Raw genomic sequence first — 20541 nt, 5'->3', positions numbered from 1 at the left:
GTACTTGGATTTATTGATTTAAATTGTGTACCTCGTTTATTATATACAGCAATCATTTAAAAATCATACTAAATGTTCCCAGTGATTTGGAATTTCTGTTGTAGATGAGTACAATTATTAATAATTGATGGTTGAATATATTTTTTTATATTTAAACTATTACTGTAAAAAAAAAAAAATACTTGTTTTGTTAATTAAATTTAGATTTAACAATTAATGATAAAACTATTTTTAAAACTAGTCCAGCTCCAGAGTCGCAGAAAAAAAAAAACAAAAACAAAAAAAACAATAGACTTTTATTTATTTATTTTTTTGATTCGTTATAATCAAACTAACAGATCGATTAGCTTACGTAACCAGCTTTAAGAAATGTATCCAAAGTGATTAATTGACATGGATTGTTAGTATAAAGTTAATGTTTTTTTTTTCTCACACCAATAATTCATTTGCAATGAAAAATTAAAGAAAATCATGGAATCTTGAAATTAGAAATATTAATAAAAAAAAAAAAAAAAATTCTACAGAAACATTTTTAAATAAAGCATAAATCGATAAGATTTAATGGCCATTTTTGGGAGATAATCGTTTCAATATAACCTTTAAAATTTTTATAAGTATTCCAAAGTTTTTTTTTTGTTTTTGTTTTTTTTTTAATAAAAGGGCTCTAAAAATTTTTTTTTTTTTAGAATTGCACTAAAAAAAAAAAAAAACTTGTCACGGATCGAAGAACTTGTTTCAAGTTAAGTCTGTGATTGTTTACAACGGATTTACTTCGTTTTGTGCGGATCGTTCTATTTCATGTCGAATGCCCTGAAAAAGTTCGTTCTAATTAATGTTTATCAGTTAAAATATTCTAGTCTGAAAAACAACCAAGTTCGTTTGTTTTTTTTAAACTGGTTAAACATTAATCAGAAGCGAGATTTTTCATGGTATTTTACATGGGTCCGCACAAAACGATAGTAAACCCTTTGTAAACAATTCTAGACTGAACTTGAACAAAACCAACAAAGATGACATATTCCAAAAATCACATAAATTGATCAAGTAGTTTCTTAATGTGAACGCAAATCTTTTTAAAATCACTTCAGATTAAGGAATATTTGGATATTTTTATTTATTTTACAATAGCCAACAAAATAAATAAAAAGGTTATATATATAACTAACTTCATTTACTCACATAAAATATACAAAAGTATAAATTTATGCGTAAACTTTAAGTATTTACTTCAAAAGTGCTCAATACGGAGGTAGAGCTAGTTATGATATAATGCTACCAAATTTTCTAGCCCATATAACTAATGAAACTTGTTTAATTTAACCAAGTTGAGACAAAGAAGAAAACTGGGATGGTTATGATTTTTTTTTCCGTAGTTCCGTTTCCATTGACCACTGTGGAGTGTGGCACTGTGGCAGTGTGTTTATTGTTATTTGCATTTTTGTCCCATTTTCAGATTTTTCCATTACAAAATTGTGTCAGTCTTAAAACAAAAAAACTTCCAATCTACTTTTCTAATATACAAACTCGTGATCGCTTCTCGTGCTTGTATGTGTCGGTGACTGACTGTGTCGCCTCTACGTGACTTGCACTTTTTTGTTTTTAGTAACTACTAGCAGTTCAGTTCAACCTAGTTTTGCTCGTCAGGTCCTATGTAGTACATAGGCTATGTACTGTTCATAACTTTATGTGGACAGGAGTGAATTTTCTTATATATGCACTGCATATATAAGAAAATTCACTCCTGTCCAGGTACATCTAAAATTTCAAGTGTTTATACCCAAAATTGGCGGAGGAGTTTGGTAGAGTCTGCAAAAGTCAACTCTTTCAACTTTGACTTTTTGGCAGGCAAATTTTCGCCCAAAAACTGATTAAAAGGCTTGCTGCATGTTTGAATACACTTTATGTAAAATTTCAAATGTTTAGCCCAAAAATTGGCTGAGTAATTTTGTAGAGACCGCAGAGGTCAATTTTTTTTTTTTTAATTTGACCCCTTAATATTTGTTTTAGACCCAAATCAAATTAAAAAGTTTGACCCATGTCCAAATAACCTACATCTAAAATTTCAAGTGTTTAAACCCAAAATTGGCGGAGGAGTTTGGTAGAGTTTTCAAAGGTCAAATCGTTGAACTTTAACCCCTTGAGAGCCAAATTTCTGGCCGAAAACCGATTAAAAAGATTTTCTCAACTCTCAATACCCCTTATGTCAAATTTCGAGTCTGTAGACTGAAAATTGACAGAGTAGTCTGGTAGGGAAATGCGCGCGCACACACGCACACACACACACACACACACACACACACACACACACACACAATGTCACTTTTATAGATATATAGATTAATCTTTTACAAGTTGTCTGTTTCGACACAGGAACTACAATTGTCATTATTGCCCTTTTACAATAACATAAACTACCGAAAATATCTTCAAAATCCCATTAAAAATGTAATTACGAAATAAACTCCCCCAGAATGTATTTCCGTTTCTTCGTAGACAAGTTGACCATTTAAATCTTTTAACAGTTGAATATAAATGAGTAGTAATGAAAAAAGAGGAACTATTATTTCCAAATTTGTATTAATCGATTTCGACAAACTGTAACGTAGCTGTTACTTTCGCACAATGTCGTTACACTTCAAACCTCTCAAACCCACACGCCGTTTGGCACTGTCGCAAAAGAAACGAATAAAAAACAGGGGGTGGGAAATAAAAATCCGACTTGGCACTTTTTAAAGTGCAAATGAAATGCATTTATTCGTAGTTCTTCCAAAACAACGTGTTTCATTATTTTTCGAAAGTCTTTTCGCACACACATGCTTTTTAAAAGTCTCTGTCCATGCAACCTGACGTTTTCTCGCCCTTGTATTCACACAGCCATCTTACTCGGCACGCAACTTGTTTCTCTTACGACCATGGTGAATAAAAAGTGGGTGAATATGCTGAGCACATTGACCCCACTTTTTTATTCCCCATAACAAATGTAGTTTCGTAAATTGGAATCTTTCTTATTTGTTTTGTTTTTATTTAACGTAGTAATGAGTTTCGCTCTGATTCAAATGAATAAAAATTTATGACACGGATCAGTTAATGTACTTTTAAACTGTATGAATGGCTTATTTTAGCGACGTAAAAATAATGGTACTGCTTGGTGGATTTATTCCCAGTTAAAGGAGGTTCATAATTGGCTTGGTTCAGCAAAATCAAGTCCGATTGGCTTGGTTCAGCAAAATCAAGTCCGATTGGCTTGGTTCAGCAAAATCAAGTCCGATTGGCTTGGTTCAGCAAAATCAAGTCCGATTGGCTTGGTTCAGCAAAATCAAGTCCGATTGGCTTGGTTCAGCAAAATCAAGTCCGATTGGCTTGGTTCAGCAAAATCAAGTCCGATTGGCTTGATTCAGCAAAATCAAGTCCGATTGGCTTGATTCAGCAAAATCACATGCGATTGGCTTGTTTATATTTACGTCAAATGATATTTGTACTTGACGATGAATGCTCAGGAAAAGTAATTTCTGATTAATGTTTATCAGTTTTTTTTCGTTTGCATGTTTTAAAATTAGTAAACAGTGATTTTTCAGGGCATTCATAGTTGATCACAAATATCAGCAGACATAATGTTCTTGCATAAATCGCTGAATCATCTTGTAGCTGTTTATTTTGATTTCTCTCAAGTTTTCTTTTTTAATCTTTAAATAAATCCTTCTTCATTGAATGATAAAGACAGCTTGTGGACTCCATAGTGGTTACTAATCGCATTAAGAACAGAAGCGTCTAGAAACATCTGTTTTTGTTTTGTCTACTTTATATCTTTCCATATGCCTGCATAAAAAGGTTTCACGTTTAAGGGTGGGTCGGAGGCATGATTACCTTGTTATTGATCAGCCAGGTGTGATAAATGTTTTCATCCGTCCAGATTGTTTTCTACTAAACCTGGAATGTCTCGGATATGTACATAATGTACACAAATGATTTATTTTTTCTTTGAAATTTTAAGCCGTTGATTATTATTATTATTATTATTATTATTATTATTATTTTATTTATTTATTTTTTTTTACATGTTCATTACATTTATCAACCAGTTTGATTTTAATGAACGGACAAAAACTTTAACAGTTAAGCAATGGTAATTAAAAAAAACAAAAAAAAACTATGAAAAGCTAAAATTGTGTGTAAATGTAGTGATCTCCCTTGCATATGGGATATATTCCACAAATGTGGCCCCACCCGCACCTACCTTTTATCATATAAGGTTTACTAATGGAGATTCGGTATCTGAATTGAAAAGTATTGCACTATTCTTTCAATGTTCGATTCGGGTGAAGATGTAGTATCTGTTCTGTAGTCATGATACCATCCTCCCAGGAATTACCTCCTATTCTTAGGGCATATGTTTGTTTATCATACCATCCTTCCACTCTAACAAATAATAGATTAATTATCTCCCGTCTTCTAAATGTTCCCCTCTTCCTGACAATTGCTGTTTAGCCAGAAACGACAAAAAGCCAATTTCGCACTTTGTACAAGAATATTTTACTGAATTGACGTGGAGAACTATCCTCATAACGTAAACAAACATGTTTACATGAACATGAATATGTTTACATGAGTGTGTTTATATGAATGTGTTTACATGAATGTGTTTACATGAACGTGTTTACATGAACTTTTAATTCGTTAAAATTGTCAGTACATGTCATTAATCTGTGTTATTGGCCTTTACAGTTGAATTTATCCTTTCTTTTAACTAATAGACCACACCCTTTAAAATTTTCTCCCTGTCCCCAGTTTCCACAGCTGAATTAATATGCAGAAATTTAAATGTAATTATGCACAATGAGTCAAATTTATAGATGCTTCCTAAGTCTCAGCTGTAGTGTCTTGTTTGAAGTGAATTATCTATTTTTTTTTTTTTTTTTTTTTTAATTATGACTATAAATACAATGCAATAAATTGTCACATCCAATTTGGGACAATTAAATTTTTGTCCCAATCCAGTGAGCCTTGTTAGCTGGATTTTCATACATTAAAATGAAGGATCTTGCGTCTAGCTTTGTCCTTGTGGGGAGGAAAGTAAATATGTACCATCAGAAATTGTAACAGATAGTCAGAGGTCAAATGTGATGTTTGAAAAGTTGAGATATTATTTTGTTTTAAATATGCATGTTTTGGAAATATACGCAATTATAGTTTTGGAATAAACAAACTTATATCTATACCAAGAATTAAACATCAAAGTTTAGGTGTACGATCGTTTCGGAGATGAAATTACTTTTGATACTGTCTCATCAGTACAACTTTTAGATACCAGAAGTTGAACCAAAATTTCAGTATTCTACATAATATACATACAGCAGTACACAGCAATAAGAGAAAATGGGAATTCTGTCAAAATTCATATTTCTCTAATCACCACATAAAAAAACATGATGTAAGTAAATAAATATTAAACGAACAAAATTTTCTTTGTTAGAAAAAATAAACACCCTTCCCAGGATGGGTATAAGCAGTAATTGTTTTTTGTCAACTAAGCTCCAACTGCTGTCCTATCACCGCAATGTTACATCCGTCTGTTTTATAAGTATTTTAATGAAATGTGCTCTGAACTCGTTGCACTTGTGTCCCCTCAATGTACATATTCTAATAGTTTCTTTCTTTGAACAGCTAGACTTTGGAATTCCCTTTCTGCTACCTGCTTCCCTGAATGTACTGATATGCAGAAGTTTAAATGTAACATAAACGAATATCTTGTTACTCTTTCTAGGCATGATCCCAAATAGTAGTAGCTGCTTACGTCCAAGTGGCAATATGTCTTATGAGTGAATTTTACAAAAAAAAAAAATGCCCCATGTTACTCACCTTGTTGACTGTATTCCGTAATTCATAAGTTTCAATAGTTTAAGATTTTATTAAGCACATGAATATTATTTACGCCTGTGCACCAATCCTCTTGGTAATGTATTACGGAATATAAGTCGACTTGTAAAGCAATTTTCTTAAAATTAAAAAAAGTAACTCATTTTAAAAGTTGTGATAAGGGGGTGTTCGAGTGGGCGCATTTCCTAAATGGTACATTGACAAAAATATTCTCAGGTTGCTGTTAATCTATATATATAAAAGCGAAAATGTGTATGTATGTTCACTTTTTTGTGTATGTCTGCAAAAGGCTTTTTTTGCCGTGATTCTCTGTCGGCTCACACCTTAAAATTTTTTATATCGCGGCTAAATCATAATAACTATGACTTAACAACGGGGATCGTGTATTTAATTTGCCTGACTTTTACCAGCTCGCAGCGTCTTCGAAAAGCGAATGATTTGGATTGCAGCACAAAACTAGGTCAGACATCACGCCACTTCCTCACACCTGTTTATTTCGCTTTATAAACCTTTGTTTAACGCGCTTATCAGTTCCTCTCCCCTCATGGCCGAGATGGTAGGTGTCTGACTTTTTTCCTTTTCGTTTCCACCTTCGCGTCAAGACATCAGGGTTCAATTCTACCTTCCTACTAAAACTTTTTTTTTTTTTTTCTAACACCCACACTGCCAACCACCCGGGCAACGCCGGGTACCCCCCCCCCCCCAGTGTTCTATAATTCACAATGATGTGTTCATTAATTTAGATTATCATGCGTGTTATGCACATCAAACTTTGTAAGTATAGAGATGTTAGTAGCCCGTCCAGTGTAAAAGTTTGTGAAGGGGTTATGGTTTATTTATAAAAAATCAAAGTTGATACTTTGATTTTGAGAAGTGAGGGTTAACCTTGAAGTGGATGTATGAACATCCACTTCAAGGTTAACCCTCACCTCTTTTTATGAATGACATCGCAAGTGTCATCCAGTTTTCATGGGACAAATAATGACCACCATTTTACATGGTTCACACAGGCTTGAAAAAGCCATATCTATATATTAATACGATAGCGCGTGTGTTATTTTCTGTGTCATGTTTACATCCGGGTCGTTTAATTGTTACGTAATTCTATTTCTTGTTTATAAGTAATTTTACCAAGAATTCTTAACTTTTGGTTTCGATTATGGCTGAAGGAACTCTAGAGATATATATGCATATATTTTTTCATGTTTTTATTTCGGTTTCGATTCAAGCTAATGAACCCAAGTCATATGGATATATTTCTTATTTTTGAAATCAAAACTTTATAATATATAAAAATTGAAAGCGCATTAACTCTATAATAATATATACAAAATCTGCAAGAATTAAAATATCATATTTAAGCGTACTTTACGACCGGACCTTGCCGGGCATTCATGCTAGCTTAGGTAAATACTTTTGCAGTTTTAACAAAAAAGCTACAATAATATCAGAGCGTCTCAATTTACACTGAAAATCTACAGAATGCCAACATCAAAATATTACATATGAATGAGTCCTCTGTGGAATTTCCACAGGTCCTGCTATTTTCTATTATAGGAAATATATTGGAAATTATATTCTTTGTTTGGTAAAAATTTGTGTGCGAATATTAAACATAAAATCAAAATAAATACATGTTTCTGAAGTTACATATTATTTCTGGTATCTTTGCTAGAAAAAGCTATGCTCTCTTATGAAACTATCCGATGTTATCCATATACTTTCTGGATGTAGTTTAAATGAAATTCAAAGTTGGAAATAAATACTATTAGAATATTTTTAAATAATAATAAAAGTATTTTTTTTTTTATATCATCTGTTATATCAAATTTTATTTTTTAAACTTGAATTTTATCTGGAGAAGGCCTTGAAAATGGATATTGAAAATCTAGATGAACCCTGTTTTAGTATGTTTGGATAAGATGGAAATGTTTTTGGGAGCAACAGATGCTATTCTCCAGTAGTTGCATCACTCTCTTCAAACTGGGAAGATTTGCAGAAAAAATTATCTTGTTGTATTGCGACCTTTGTGAATATTTAATCTGTGATGATACTGATCTCTCACCAACAAGAATTTAAACCTAAAGAAAGGGCTGAACAAGACCTGCAGAATAATCATGCCTAAAGTTTCACCCTTATTTTATACATGCACAGGATCTTCATTACAATCACAAGATCAAAGTGTAGTATCTGTTCTTCAGATGCTGCACTTCCATTTCTTGTTCTCTTTCGGTGCAGGAGAAATCCTTCACGACTGAGACAATTTTTATTTTTGTACCTTTTCTCCACGTTTAAAAACGACCCTGGTGTCTAACTCTGTCCCGTGGGGAGGCATAGTAAATAGGTACAATAAAGAATCTATGGCATCAGGAGTTTCTAACCACTGTTCTGTCTTTAAGAGTTTTATATGGTTGGTTGATTTACGGCACATCAACCCTTTTCAGGTTATTTAATGCCGAATCCAGTGATTTTAGAAAAAAAATTTTAATAGAATATATATATATATATATATATATATATATTTTTTTTTTTCAAGTCAGTTTCTATTTAACCCATAGTTGGGACCCTAACAAGTACTACCACTCCGGGTCAGAGTGAACTTGGGAGCAATGGCAATTAAAGGGTGGCTCCACACTCCCCAAAGCCCGCAAGCTGGGGCCTCACCATCGGATATAGTTCCGGGTCATATCCAGGACCTTTTAAGAGTTTTATTACGTTACATGTGACATGTGAAACAACGATGAGCTGAAGGAATTTTATCAAATTTTATTGAATTTTATCGGATTTAAATGTCAACACTTTATCGGATTGGATTTAAATGTCAACACTTTGTAAGGTTTTAAATCGATTTTATTACAAATTCAATTTTTTTAAAATTACATTCTTTCATTAAATTCTTTCTAAAATGTTTTTTCAAGAAATTAAGAGTGGGAGAGAGTAGGCATTGAGTGAAACCATGCAAGTTAGACTCCCACGCAATGCTGGTTACGAACCCGCTAACATAACAAATTTGTGCCATTATTGTAAAAATAAATTTTAAAACTTTTTTTGTTTTTTATTTAAAGTGAACTAAGCTTGGTGATTTAGCTCGTGGCCTTGAAATGGGAGTGGCTTTTTTTTTTCCTCTTGTAAAAAGCAAGAGACATTGGTCATTCTTATATTATCTAAACTCGATAAATGCAGGTATTGAAACGATTAGGTAATTAATCGTGTATTTAACAATTAACCCTAACCTGCTTTCTGCAGTTTCTATTTACTTAGATTCTCACAAGGGCAAAATTAGATACTTTTTAATGTGGAGAAAATTCTGAAAAAAAAACAAAACATATAGCACTGTAGATTGAAACAAATGTAAAATCTGCAGTATTCAGTTAGTAAATCTTTTAAAACTGATATCTGTGTTTAAATTAAGTCTATCAAATGACCATGAAATATCAGTGGAGCAAAAGGTCAGCAGAATGTCATTGATATTTTTTGACATCTATTTTAATATTCTCCAACCTCGTAGAAATCTTCACTTTTCTAGTCTGACCATCTTAAACTATTCCAGAATGACCTACCGCTACACATGCGCCCTCTTGCATGCATATGCTATGGCTCCATTTTGCTGTACCTCGGTTGAATCATATAGAAAGTGTCCAAAACATATAGATAAACATTAAAATGTGATCCTGCCATGACTTGCACAACATTTGTCAAACTTTAATTTGTGTCATTTTGTGATCAATTATTATAGAAGATGATAAATATATAGTGGTTGCAGAGTCAAAGGTTTTGAACGTTGGAGTCTAATTTTCAATCTCTGAAAAATCAAGTCTGAGTATTGGAAGACTTTAAAATAAAGAGTCCAAGTTAAATATTTTAGAATAGTCGGTTTGACCTTACACCTTTCAACTCTGCAATCCAGATAAATATCCGGTAACAATATCAAATGGGTATAATCTGCGACAACCAAATGTCTTGATATTTAGTTCGAACATTAAGTACCAGAGTATCACAATTTTTACTATTGAGTTGAAACTTATTACTAAAAATGCACTAGAATGCATAAATTGAAAGGAAAAAGGTTATTTTTAGAAAGCAAAATATTGAATCTCCTAAAAATAGGATACTGGGTACATGTGATGTTTTAGAAATCAAGACACAATAAATCAAAGATAAAAATTACACGTTATGCTAAAGAGCAAAGTGGTTCATACAAAGAGTTTCGTTGCATTTTTGGCAATAAGTTAGTGGCTTACTATTGCAAAACTCATTTGTTCATACATCATCAAACAAATAGAATTTTAGCAAAGATCATGTTGGTGATGTTCTCAACCAAATCAAGTAGTCCAGCAGGGGGAGGAGAGGGATCAGAAAGAGAAGGGTACAAAGTCGTAGCACTCCTGAAACCAAAGCTAGATCTCGTTGAACTTGTCTGCCAGCAGCCACCTGATTGCACCAGGGGATCACATCTCTCCAGCAAATTCAGGTACACTTTGGTGTTGACTTTCAAGCTGACTTTTGAAGATGTGAGGTGGTATGATGTAGCCCTCACTTGAAACCACACCAAAGACCATAACCATGGCGAGAAACTGTTTTCATCATTCTGGGCATGTCCCTGTTATTCGTGGCAATCCAGCGATGCGTTTTGAGGGTGCTGGCAATGGTCCTGTTGTCATAACATAGATCTGTAAAGAGCATAAGTTGTACAGCGGCGCATCTCCAATCTCGCTTGTTGAACATTGTGTCACTTTCAGACATGATAGAAAATTCCTATCACTCTTGGGATTTGTACACAACTGACTAACTAGTAGATGGTCTGCAACAAAAAGAAAACCGGTTTTCATTAAATGGAAATGAAATCCTGTTGTCGTTTCTAGCGCGACAATTTTATCATTCCACCCTGTAGTTGTAAAAGTTAAGATCCAGACAAAATTTGCTGTTTTGATTAAACTATATATTTAAATCTGGAAATCAATAAAATTCCTTATGAAAATTAACACCATTTTAAACGAAAAAAATAGGATTTCTAAAAGTGTTTCTATCTTATCAACAGGTTTAGAGTTGCAGGTTCTGTTTGGTTGAAAACAAAAACAAAAAAAGCCTGACATTCCACTTTTTTTTTTTTTTTAGTCATGAATATTTATCAGTCAAGCAAATATTTTTTCTTTTGTACGTACTGATCTAAACAAGTTCCACTTTCAAAACTCGTGACATTAAAAATGTCAATTTTAACCTCGCTGAAAATGTATATTAAAACATATCTGTATATTATTCTTATAAAAATAATTGATACTGAAAATAGAATATTATTAGGTTGGTGCAAAAATAATGTCGCTTTTTGATGTTCAACTTGAAAAGATCATAACTCCTTTCCTAAACTTTATTGATTAAAATAAGAACCATTAGAATCAACACATTTTTGCCAATGAGGAACAAGTTTATTTATCCCATTAGCATAAAAATCCAGAGTTCTGGAAGCGGTGAAGTCATTGAAGGCTGATTCCGCATCATCTCGGCTTTTGAAGCATTTTTTGTGTAGGAAGTTGTCGAGATGCTTGAAAAAGTGATAATCGGTGGGTGAGAGGTCTGGTGAATATGGCGGAAGAGGCAGTCTCTTAGCCCAATTTGTTTGCCCGGGTGCTTGTAGGTGTGTGCGTTTTTTGGGGGGAGGGGGTAAGGAAGAACAAAAAGGAAATTTAACCTTGTTTAAATAATAATAAAAAAAAACAATAAAAAAAGCGATTTTTAAAAATAGAAAAAGAAAAAAATAAGGGAGGGGGCTTGGTGATAGGTCGGCTCGAACCCGGAGCCTTAAGGCCCATAGGCTAAGCCTGAACAACTGTGCTACAGAGACAGTCAATGTAAGAGCGATTAAAAAGTGAATGTCAAACATCACACTATTCCCCAGTTTTTAATGAGGTCAAATCGTTTTACTGCGCGATAGTTAATGGTGACGGTTACATCCGGTTCGAATCCAGTTTCGCTGTTTTTATACTGAAAAGTGAAAGCAACGTGCAGCGATCCGAATATGTGGAATATTTATCTTTTGAAAGTCGAGCAAATTAAATAAACAGGCGACCCCCCCCCCCCCCCGTTGTTAACTCATAGATATTATCATTTAGACGTGATATAAAAAGTTTTAAAAAGAAGTGAGTCGACCGATCGTTTCTCGGAAAAAAAAGCCTTTCTCAGACATACACAAAAAGCGAACATACATACATACACACATTTCCGCTTTTATATATATAGATGAATTAATTCAGAATCATATATAAAAAGTAGCATGTTAGAAAACGATATTGTTTTTGCACCAACTTAATAAAAAATATCATGAATATATGCAAACGGATTTTTTCCTTTTTTAACAAATGTTTAGAAACATTTTTACAGAAATTAATATTGAAATTAAAAACTCTAAATTTAAGTAAATGTATTTGTTAAATGGGAAATTAATGCATGAACTGAACGGCTGAAAAAGATGGATTTTTCACGTAAAATAAACGTAATTCAAAGAAAATATGCATTTATTCAAATGTAATTAAACTACATCATCTATTATGGTTTCAAATTTTAAGACTGTTAATTTGTCGGTCTTCAAATTAACCCTGTTTACTTCTCATGAGTTTCAAAACTGCAAACTCCTTGGAATTGGCAAATATGCAAAGAAACTCAATAAAATTATTTCATCAATATTTGATTCATTGCAAAAGAGAGACATAATTTTTTTTGGGGGGGGGTTCACCTCATAATGCTGTTACCTTCAACTTATTGACTGCAATATATAACTTATTATATGTACATATATAAAAAGGAAGGAATACTTGAATGTGTAATAAGTCTTCAGCTTTATCATTATTAGTATTAGGAACTAAAATGAAGTCTGTATTTGTAGGTTACATAGAAAAGTATTTAATCTTTTCCATGAATGAACACAAATCTAATCTCTCAACCGGACTTGACCACTTAATCCATAGGGTGAGGATTTTAAAATAATCAGTGTAAGTCTGAGCAAATTGTTTTTAACTAAATCTGAAGATTTGCCAGATTTTGACTCCAAAAAAGGAGTGGTATGTGATGAAAAATGTCATCACTAAAATGATTTGATTCCAGAGTAAAACCTTGTAATTACCTGGTTAAGCAAATGTAAATAAAATACGTTGCCAGTTTTAATCTACTTGTCATCTTTATTCAAAACAATTTCTCACAATGAAAAGTGATTCAATTTGGCTACTTTGATGTGGAGACTCTGTATTAAAAGAAAAGCAGGCACACAGAATATACAATATTACTGCTGATAGAGAATGAATTAATTTATTTTTATATAATCCCTGTAGTTAGAACAACACTCTTGACATATTTATATTAAAAAAAAAAACAGCTAAAAATCTTTGACTATCCAACAATTATCAAAAACTGAAGAGGTGGGTGTGTTGTGGTCATTTAACAGTCAAATGTTTCTTTAAAGATTGACACATCTGATACTTGGCCTTATGTCTAATTGTGTTGTAGTTGATTTGAGCAACATAAAAGTTCTTGCAAAATTAAAATATTCGTTCGATGTAGATCAGATTTGGATCGAGGGAAGTATTTCTTCTTGAATAAAATTGTATCCACTTAAGATTGATCTGCTTTTGTATTTCCTGGTGTTAACTAGAGAAACTTATGTCATCATCAGTGAATCCTTCAGAGCAGTAGTTTTTAATTTTTTTATTGAATGGAGACTTGGAAATATTTACTAAAGTGGAAAGACTCCAAAATGTCTAAGGAAGATGATGAATATATTTATATACCTCTTCTCCAGATTAGACACAGTCAGGTGTGGGCTTGAAAGTTTCCAGGGAATGAATTTCGATTCAAACTTGGTACACCCAAGTTTTCAGTAAGTATCGTTAACTACTTGATACTGTTATTATATTACGGCAACTGCTGTATTTTCAACCGTGTGAAAGAATCTCGTTAGGAGACAGGACTAAATTTCAAAGATACAATGATTAGAAACTTGAAATGGAAGAATATCAACAAGAACCAGATGAAGAATTTGATGGTGACCTCCATGAAACGAATCATCACCTGAATCAACTGCATATAACAATCCTAGCTATGGTATGTGGTTATTTGGACAAGGTTTTTGCCTTGCTATATTTTCTGTCAGGACAAGTGGATCACTTTAATATTCTTCTCCAAACTAGCCATATAGTTAAATAATTTATTTTGTCTTGACAAAGGGGGAGTTAAGCCATATTATTTGAATTATTCAGACTACTGTTCTCATTTTGAGTGTTTAGTTAATGTAACCTCAGATTTTCTTCAGGTGTATATTGTCAAACTTGGAATCTGCAGTTTCAAACAGAACATTTCATTTAATCCACGGGGAAACCTGCTTTTGTTTCATCAGCCATGACTGAACTTCTCTTAAGAAGTCTTAAATAAGATGGTGTAACTTAAAACTGACTTTTGCCAAATACTTTATCCACTATGCCACAGATCCTTGAAATTCCAGAGTTTGATAAGATACATCTAAATAAGGTCGGAAGTTTCATCTACCAAAATGTGAAAATGACACTCAAAATGAGAACAGTACAAATAAATCCTTATCTAAAAAACAAAACAATCAGAAACATAAGCTTGCTAATGTTTGAAACACATAAGTTTCATAAGAAATCCTTTATAAATGCAAGCAATCCGATTCCCAAGTACTTTTACATGACTGAAATTATTGGTTAACTTTGTATTTGGCATTGGTTCATAATGGAACAAAGTATTTGAACAGGCATGGCCAATTCCATAGTCTTTGGCAGGATCTCTATAAGTTGTTACAAACCTACCTTGTGCAACTTGTACAAATCTGGATGGACCAAAAATGAATGAAGAAAAAAAATAAAAATGGCCGCCTTATTTCTTTATATGCCTGCAATGTTACCACTAAAATGAGATGCTCCTGGTTGGAGATAAGAGGTCTGATTTTTCAGAGAGGGTGTTCATTTTGGAGTTGCATTTTGAGGAAGTAAGTTCAATCAGCAGAAGTGCTTTTGAAGTTGAGAGAGTAATAGCAGCAGTGTGTCAAATCTAACAATTGAGACTTGACTAATTTAACCACAATCTCTTAGGCCAATAACCCACTAGACTTCCCCCAGCTTGTTAGTAACAAAGAAAAGACAGCCCCCCCCCTCAACTCTCCACTCAAGGATAAAGATTAACAAGATGGATAGTTTGACAGGTGAATGATGAATACTTTTTATGTACTAATGAGTCCTTGCTTATGAAGGCTCGAAGACCACTCGAGGATAAGGATTAATGTTGAGACAACACTAAGTATTGTCAACTGGACAGAACTTGATTATTTACTATGGGAGGATTGAAACTCTCCTCATACTACCTATTCAAAATGGTCAACCCAGAAAACAGCGATTCTTCACCCTTTGTCAGAAATGTCTCATGAATTAAAATAGGGAGGAAGCAAGAGTTACAAGACTATTTCACCAAATGAATTTATAAATCTTTTTTATTTTTTTAATTAAACGAGATTCTAACTTTTTTTTTTTTTTTTTTTTTTAATACAATTACATGTGGTTTAAATTTTGAGAGGAGAGAGCCTTACTGTTGCCAAACTTTTGCAAAACAAACACTTGACTAGCTACAACCACTATATATTATTTCTCCCACTCTCTGTGCCTAAATCTAAATGCAGATTCCATTATCAAAGTTTTTTTTTCCCTGCTTCCCAGTTGAATACATGCTTTCAAATCCAATGTAAACAAGTTCTGGTTGAACTGTTCCCATAAATAATCAAATTCTACATAATTTACGCCATTAACGATTACAACACTTCCATCTTACATTCATTAACCTTTATCTTTGAGTGGCCTTCGACCCTTGATAAGTGGTTTCTCAAGTAAAAAAGAAAAACAAAAGGGAAGCTTGGGGGGGGGGGCTCTCAAACTTAATGTTAGGGAAGTGTACATTTTTTTTTTTTTTTTTTTTAACTGGCTTTTCAGCCCCCCCCCCTCCACACACACACACACACACACACACACACAGAATTTCTCAGTCAGAGTAAAGAAATGCTTTGGTTAACTGCCCTAAAACCCTAGAATGACTTTCAAATGGATCATTCTAGGTTAAATTTCACTGTTATCACCATCCTCCTCTCCATTCATGATTGGAAAATTTGTAGGAGCATATCTAATCTCTATTTAAATGAAAAAAAAAATTTGCCAGTGGTCATTTGCATTTCTGGGTAAGCAAACACTAACAAGAAATTGTCACAATCAGCTCTTCATTCAACGTGTGTGTGTGTATATATATATATATATATGCTAGCACAAATGTGACTGGATGGAGTATTTTTACGACTACTAAATAATTCTTAAAATACTCATAAATTCAAAATTATAGGCATTAATTGGTCCAATAGTGATAATAAATCAAGGAAAGTTAGAAATATTTTCACAAAAGTCTTTTTTAAGAAACTAAGTGTAAACATACGGTGTTGCTTGGGATACAGTCATTTCATTTTTTTTTTTTTTTTTTTTTTTTTTTTTTTTTTTTAAATTTTAAACTTTAGGTAAACAAATCCTATTGTATTTAATTTAAAATGAATTATTCCTCTTGTTGAATTTTAATGTGATAATTTAATGTTTCATATTAGCAGTTGTCTAGGCCAGACTGAATCTAATATATAAATGGCTGTATGTCTATCTCAGTATTTTCAAACTCTATCTCTTCCGAAACTGTCACAGAGCGGCGCTAGGGGCCTTGAGTGATTGCTTGATTATGAGCCTTTAGCCGGTTAAAATTGTTTTTAATGGGCAAAAATAAGTTAAAATTGTTTTTAATGGGCAAAAATAAGTTAAAATTGTTTTTAATGGGCAAAAATAAGTTAAAATTGTTTTTAATGGGCAAAAATAAGTTAAAATTAAAAATCATGAAACATTTTGTACATTCATCTTAGTTTATTTTTAATTTTTAATAAGTTCGTATGATTGTCACATTGGTACAGTGGTAACGTCACCAGCTTTGAATGCTAGTTTCGGTTTCGATTCCAGCTGATGGCACCCAGATACTTTATTTTTTTTTTTACTTTTGAAATCACAACTCTATAATATATACGAAATTTGGACAAATATATTTAAGCATACTTTACGCCCAGGAAAAGCCCCCCCCCCTCGCTAGTATTATAAAAAAATAAATAAATTGTAACTAAGTTTGTTATATCGATAACACAGTACAATAATAATAAATGAAAATTGGTTAGTCAGAAACAAAATTTTATTTGTCAACTTAGATGCTATTTAAAGAAATCTGACGAGGCATCTTTATATTACACTTTTTAATGTGTGTGTTGTGTTAATGAACACCTTGTGAATTTCTTTCCTACAAAGTTTACAAGGTATTTAATTTCCAAATATTTATCTGGTCTCTTTGATATATAATGTGAGATGATTGAAGGTTTTCAGATATTTTATTCCGTAGTATTTATGAATTCTGGGTATTGACCGTGATCGCTGGTGCAGACATTTTCTATTTTTCATGTACATTTTTTTTTTTTGTTCATTACCTTAGACACTATTTGGTGCAGCCATATTTGTCTAGAACAGACAAATTTGCATTTCTATATGACTGGGGGTGGGGAGGCGTTGCCCAGTTGTGGAAAAAAAGAAAGAAAAAAAATGCTACATGGTGGGTAAGAAAGTTGAGAATTTTAAAAGATAGAGAAAAAAGAAAAAAACAAGCCATGTGCTTGGCATGAAGTTGCAAAACTTAAGTTTGTAAGCCATATGTTATTCATTGGACCACGGTGACACAGATGTTATCGTGTTGCAAATTTAGCTTTTTAAAATGAAACAACAAATTGACCGTCTGCGTATGCACGATTAACAAACAGCATCGACCCCCCCCTCAAACAAAACAACATTTCTACATGAAATAATCGACAATTTTTTTCTAATTTTTCAATATTATGTGCCCAAAGAATTGTGTTTTCTAACGGTACCAGTGTTGTCCAGGATACAGTGAAGTCATTTTAGTTTTTAATTTTTATTTGTTTGCGCTTTTGTAAACTTAGGGTGAACAACTCCTAAATTCTATTTCTTCATGAAAAAAAAAGAGTTCTTCCCCTTTGCTGAAATCATTTTATGATTATTTAAAATGTTTCATATCGTCTCTGCTGGACTAAGTAAATTTTTAAAATAAGTTGTAACTAAGTATGTTGTTATATTGCCAATAAGGTGGTACAACAGCAAATGAAAATTGTCTGGAAGTTAGGAAAATTTGATTTTTTAGCTTAAATACTATTTGGGTCTGACTTTGAAAATCCAACAAGATAATTTTAGATCTTAAACAATTCTAAAGTTCTTTTTAGAAATTTATGCATGTCTATAAAGTTCTAATCTTTCATTTTGTAAAGCCGGTTCAGTTATTTACTTGATTTCTCATTGGGGGAGAGCAGGTAGACACAAGGTCAGATTTTAATGTGGGGAAAAATTTGGCTCCCTAAAGAGACCCTTAGGACCCCCCCCCCAAAAAAAAATGCTTTTAGTCTAGAATTTTTCATTCACTGAATGAGATCAGAACAGATACTACACTTTGTATGAACAGTCATGTTTTTATCAAAAGAGAAGTTTCTTCCATTTTTAAAGATTTGTTTTCTTTTCTTTTCTTGTAGAATCAAACTTCACAAAACAAAGAGTGTTCGGATGCGCCTACTTGAAACTGGAACCAGTAGTCATACTTGGAAAATGATTTCCGGATTTCAAAGAAAATTTAATGGACCTACACCTGAACCGCTCTCAAATTATCTTGATGTAAGTTTTTCTTTTTTTCTCTTTTGTAGAATTACTCTTTCGACCTATATAGGAATTATATAAGAATTGAACACATCCTAAAATGGAGTACTTGCTGCTACATCTGAATAGCTGTTACTGAGCATTTTTTTTTTTTTTTTTTTTAACATCAACAGAACTAAACATGGAATGACATAGAACTTTCTCAACAGCCTTAGTCTATTAATGACACTCTACATGCGGGACCACTGTGGATTGACTTAGCTTTTTTTTCATCATCACTTAAAGAAAAAGTAATGTGCTTGTTCTCGGCTTTCTATGCCAATAAGACATCCATATTGCTTTTGAAAAATTACTAATTTAATAATTAGCTATTGCTATATAAATTTTTCATTACATCCACCTAACTTTCAACTGTTATTCGTGCGTAAAACTGCATCTACCTCTCAAAATTTATCAGCTAACCAAATTCATAATGGACACATTCTTTAGCTATGGCAATCTTTTAAATGTGCAGATAAAATAAATAACAACACTTCATATAACTTAGTTCGGTCAAACAAGATAACAAAAAGTATGTTGTAACCTGCAAGGAAGCAACTCCATGGTAATGTTTCACAGATGGGAAGTTATTGGAAAGAAACTTTGTTCATGGAAGTTCCATTTGATGTTGTGCATACAAAGGAAGAAAAACATTCTTTGCAATTCTGATAGTTCCTGTAAATGTCTTACAGGAAGAACCAAAGATTAGAGCTCAGTCAAGGACTTTTCTTGAAAAAGTGGTAGCGTAAAGAAAAACTAGTAACATCTTTTTTATAAGGGACTGTAGAGAACAGAAGAAATCATCTTCACTGCATTGCAAAGTCAATATTTTATATTCTGTTCATACAAGTTATTTTTCATTTTTTGCATTTTCACCCCAAACAAAGCACAGTGCCACTTTGATTTAGGTGGCTACTATCTGGGACGTAGTTTGCAAGGATACTATGTTGGGAGTTGAGCAGCAAAATGCCAGTTACATTACACTTGAACTTCTGCATGTCAGTACAGTCAGGGAAGCAGGAACCTGGAAGGGAATTCTAAAGTCTAGCAGGCCTAGGGAAGAAACTATTAGAGTAAAAAGCTTTCTGGTATCTGTGTAGGGGTGGGATTTAGCTGCTTGTTGAGCGGCAACAGTACCCCATCTGAGGACATATCTGACTTTTGTAAAGAGTTGCATCATGAGTCTTGTACACTTTTAATGTGTAAAATGATCCAACCATTTTTTCCAGCAACCTTGGCAACAGATTGTATGGCTCATTTATGTTCAATGATGCGTTTCTGTTATTTAAATTTGATTTAAAAAAAAAAAATTTTGTTGATATTGATATTTCTTATTTGCATAAATACCTTACCACATATAAATGAACTATGCTCTCTTTCTCTCTAAGTCTCAATTTTGAACTCCATATCGCTTATATTTTTTCCAGGCTCAATATTATGGTGTTATCAGTATTGGAACTCCCCCGCAAGAGTTTAAAGTTGTCTTTGATACTGGATCATCCAACTTGTGGGTACCATCTAAACATTGCAAATTGTCAGATATCGCCTGCTGTAAGTATAAAATAATGAAAAAACATGAATTTTAATTTTACATAATTTTTCATTTTTTAAATAAAATCTTTGCATCCAATATGCAAGTATTTTGGAAGCATTTAGGGATGAAAGTGCACTGAGGGGGGGGGGGTCACCCAAAGACTTGCCTTTTAAGAAGTTGATTACGAGAAGGTTGAAAATGAGAAAATACCTTTCGGAATAAACACCTCCAACCGCCCCATGTTAAGAACGACTTCTGGAATAAACACCCTTTGTAGGTTGGACAACCAGTGTCAATTAACCCATTTAGGTATGTGTTTTTGAA

The 20541-nt window shown here is 32.8% G+C and overlaps 1 protein-coding gene across 2 annotated transcripts in view; it reads left to right on the top strand.

The window, feature by feature from the left end:
• Positions 1 to 20541, top strand: part of LOC145292874 (lysosomal aspartic protease-like) — a 45330-nt gene that overhangs the window by 225 nt on the left and 24564 nt on the right. For both annotated transcript variants that reach the window (XM_080138990.1, XM_080138989.1), the window contains exons 2-3: positions 18524 to 18662; positions 20111 to 20234. In XM_080138990.1, the coding sequence (XP_079995116.1) occupies positions 18524 to 18662; positions 20111 to 20234 (263 nt within the window). The remainder of the gene's footprint in view (positions 1 to 18523; positions 18663 to 20110; positions 20235 to 20541) is intronic.

The sequence above is a fragment of the Euprymna scolopes genome, chromosome 14, assembly GCF_053919585.1.
Source record: "Euprymna scolopes isolate OS-2025 chromosome 14, ASM5391958v1, whole genome shotgun sequence".
Classification (NCBI taxonomy): Eukaryota; Metazoa; Mollusca; class Cephalopoda; order Sepiida; family Sepiolidae; genus Euprymna; species Euprymna scolopes.
Note: the sequence above shows the minus strand (reverse complement) of the source record. Positions and strands in the feature narration are given on the sequence as shown.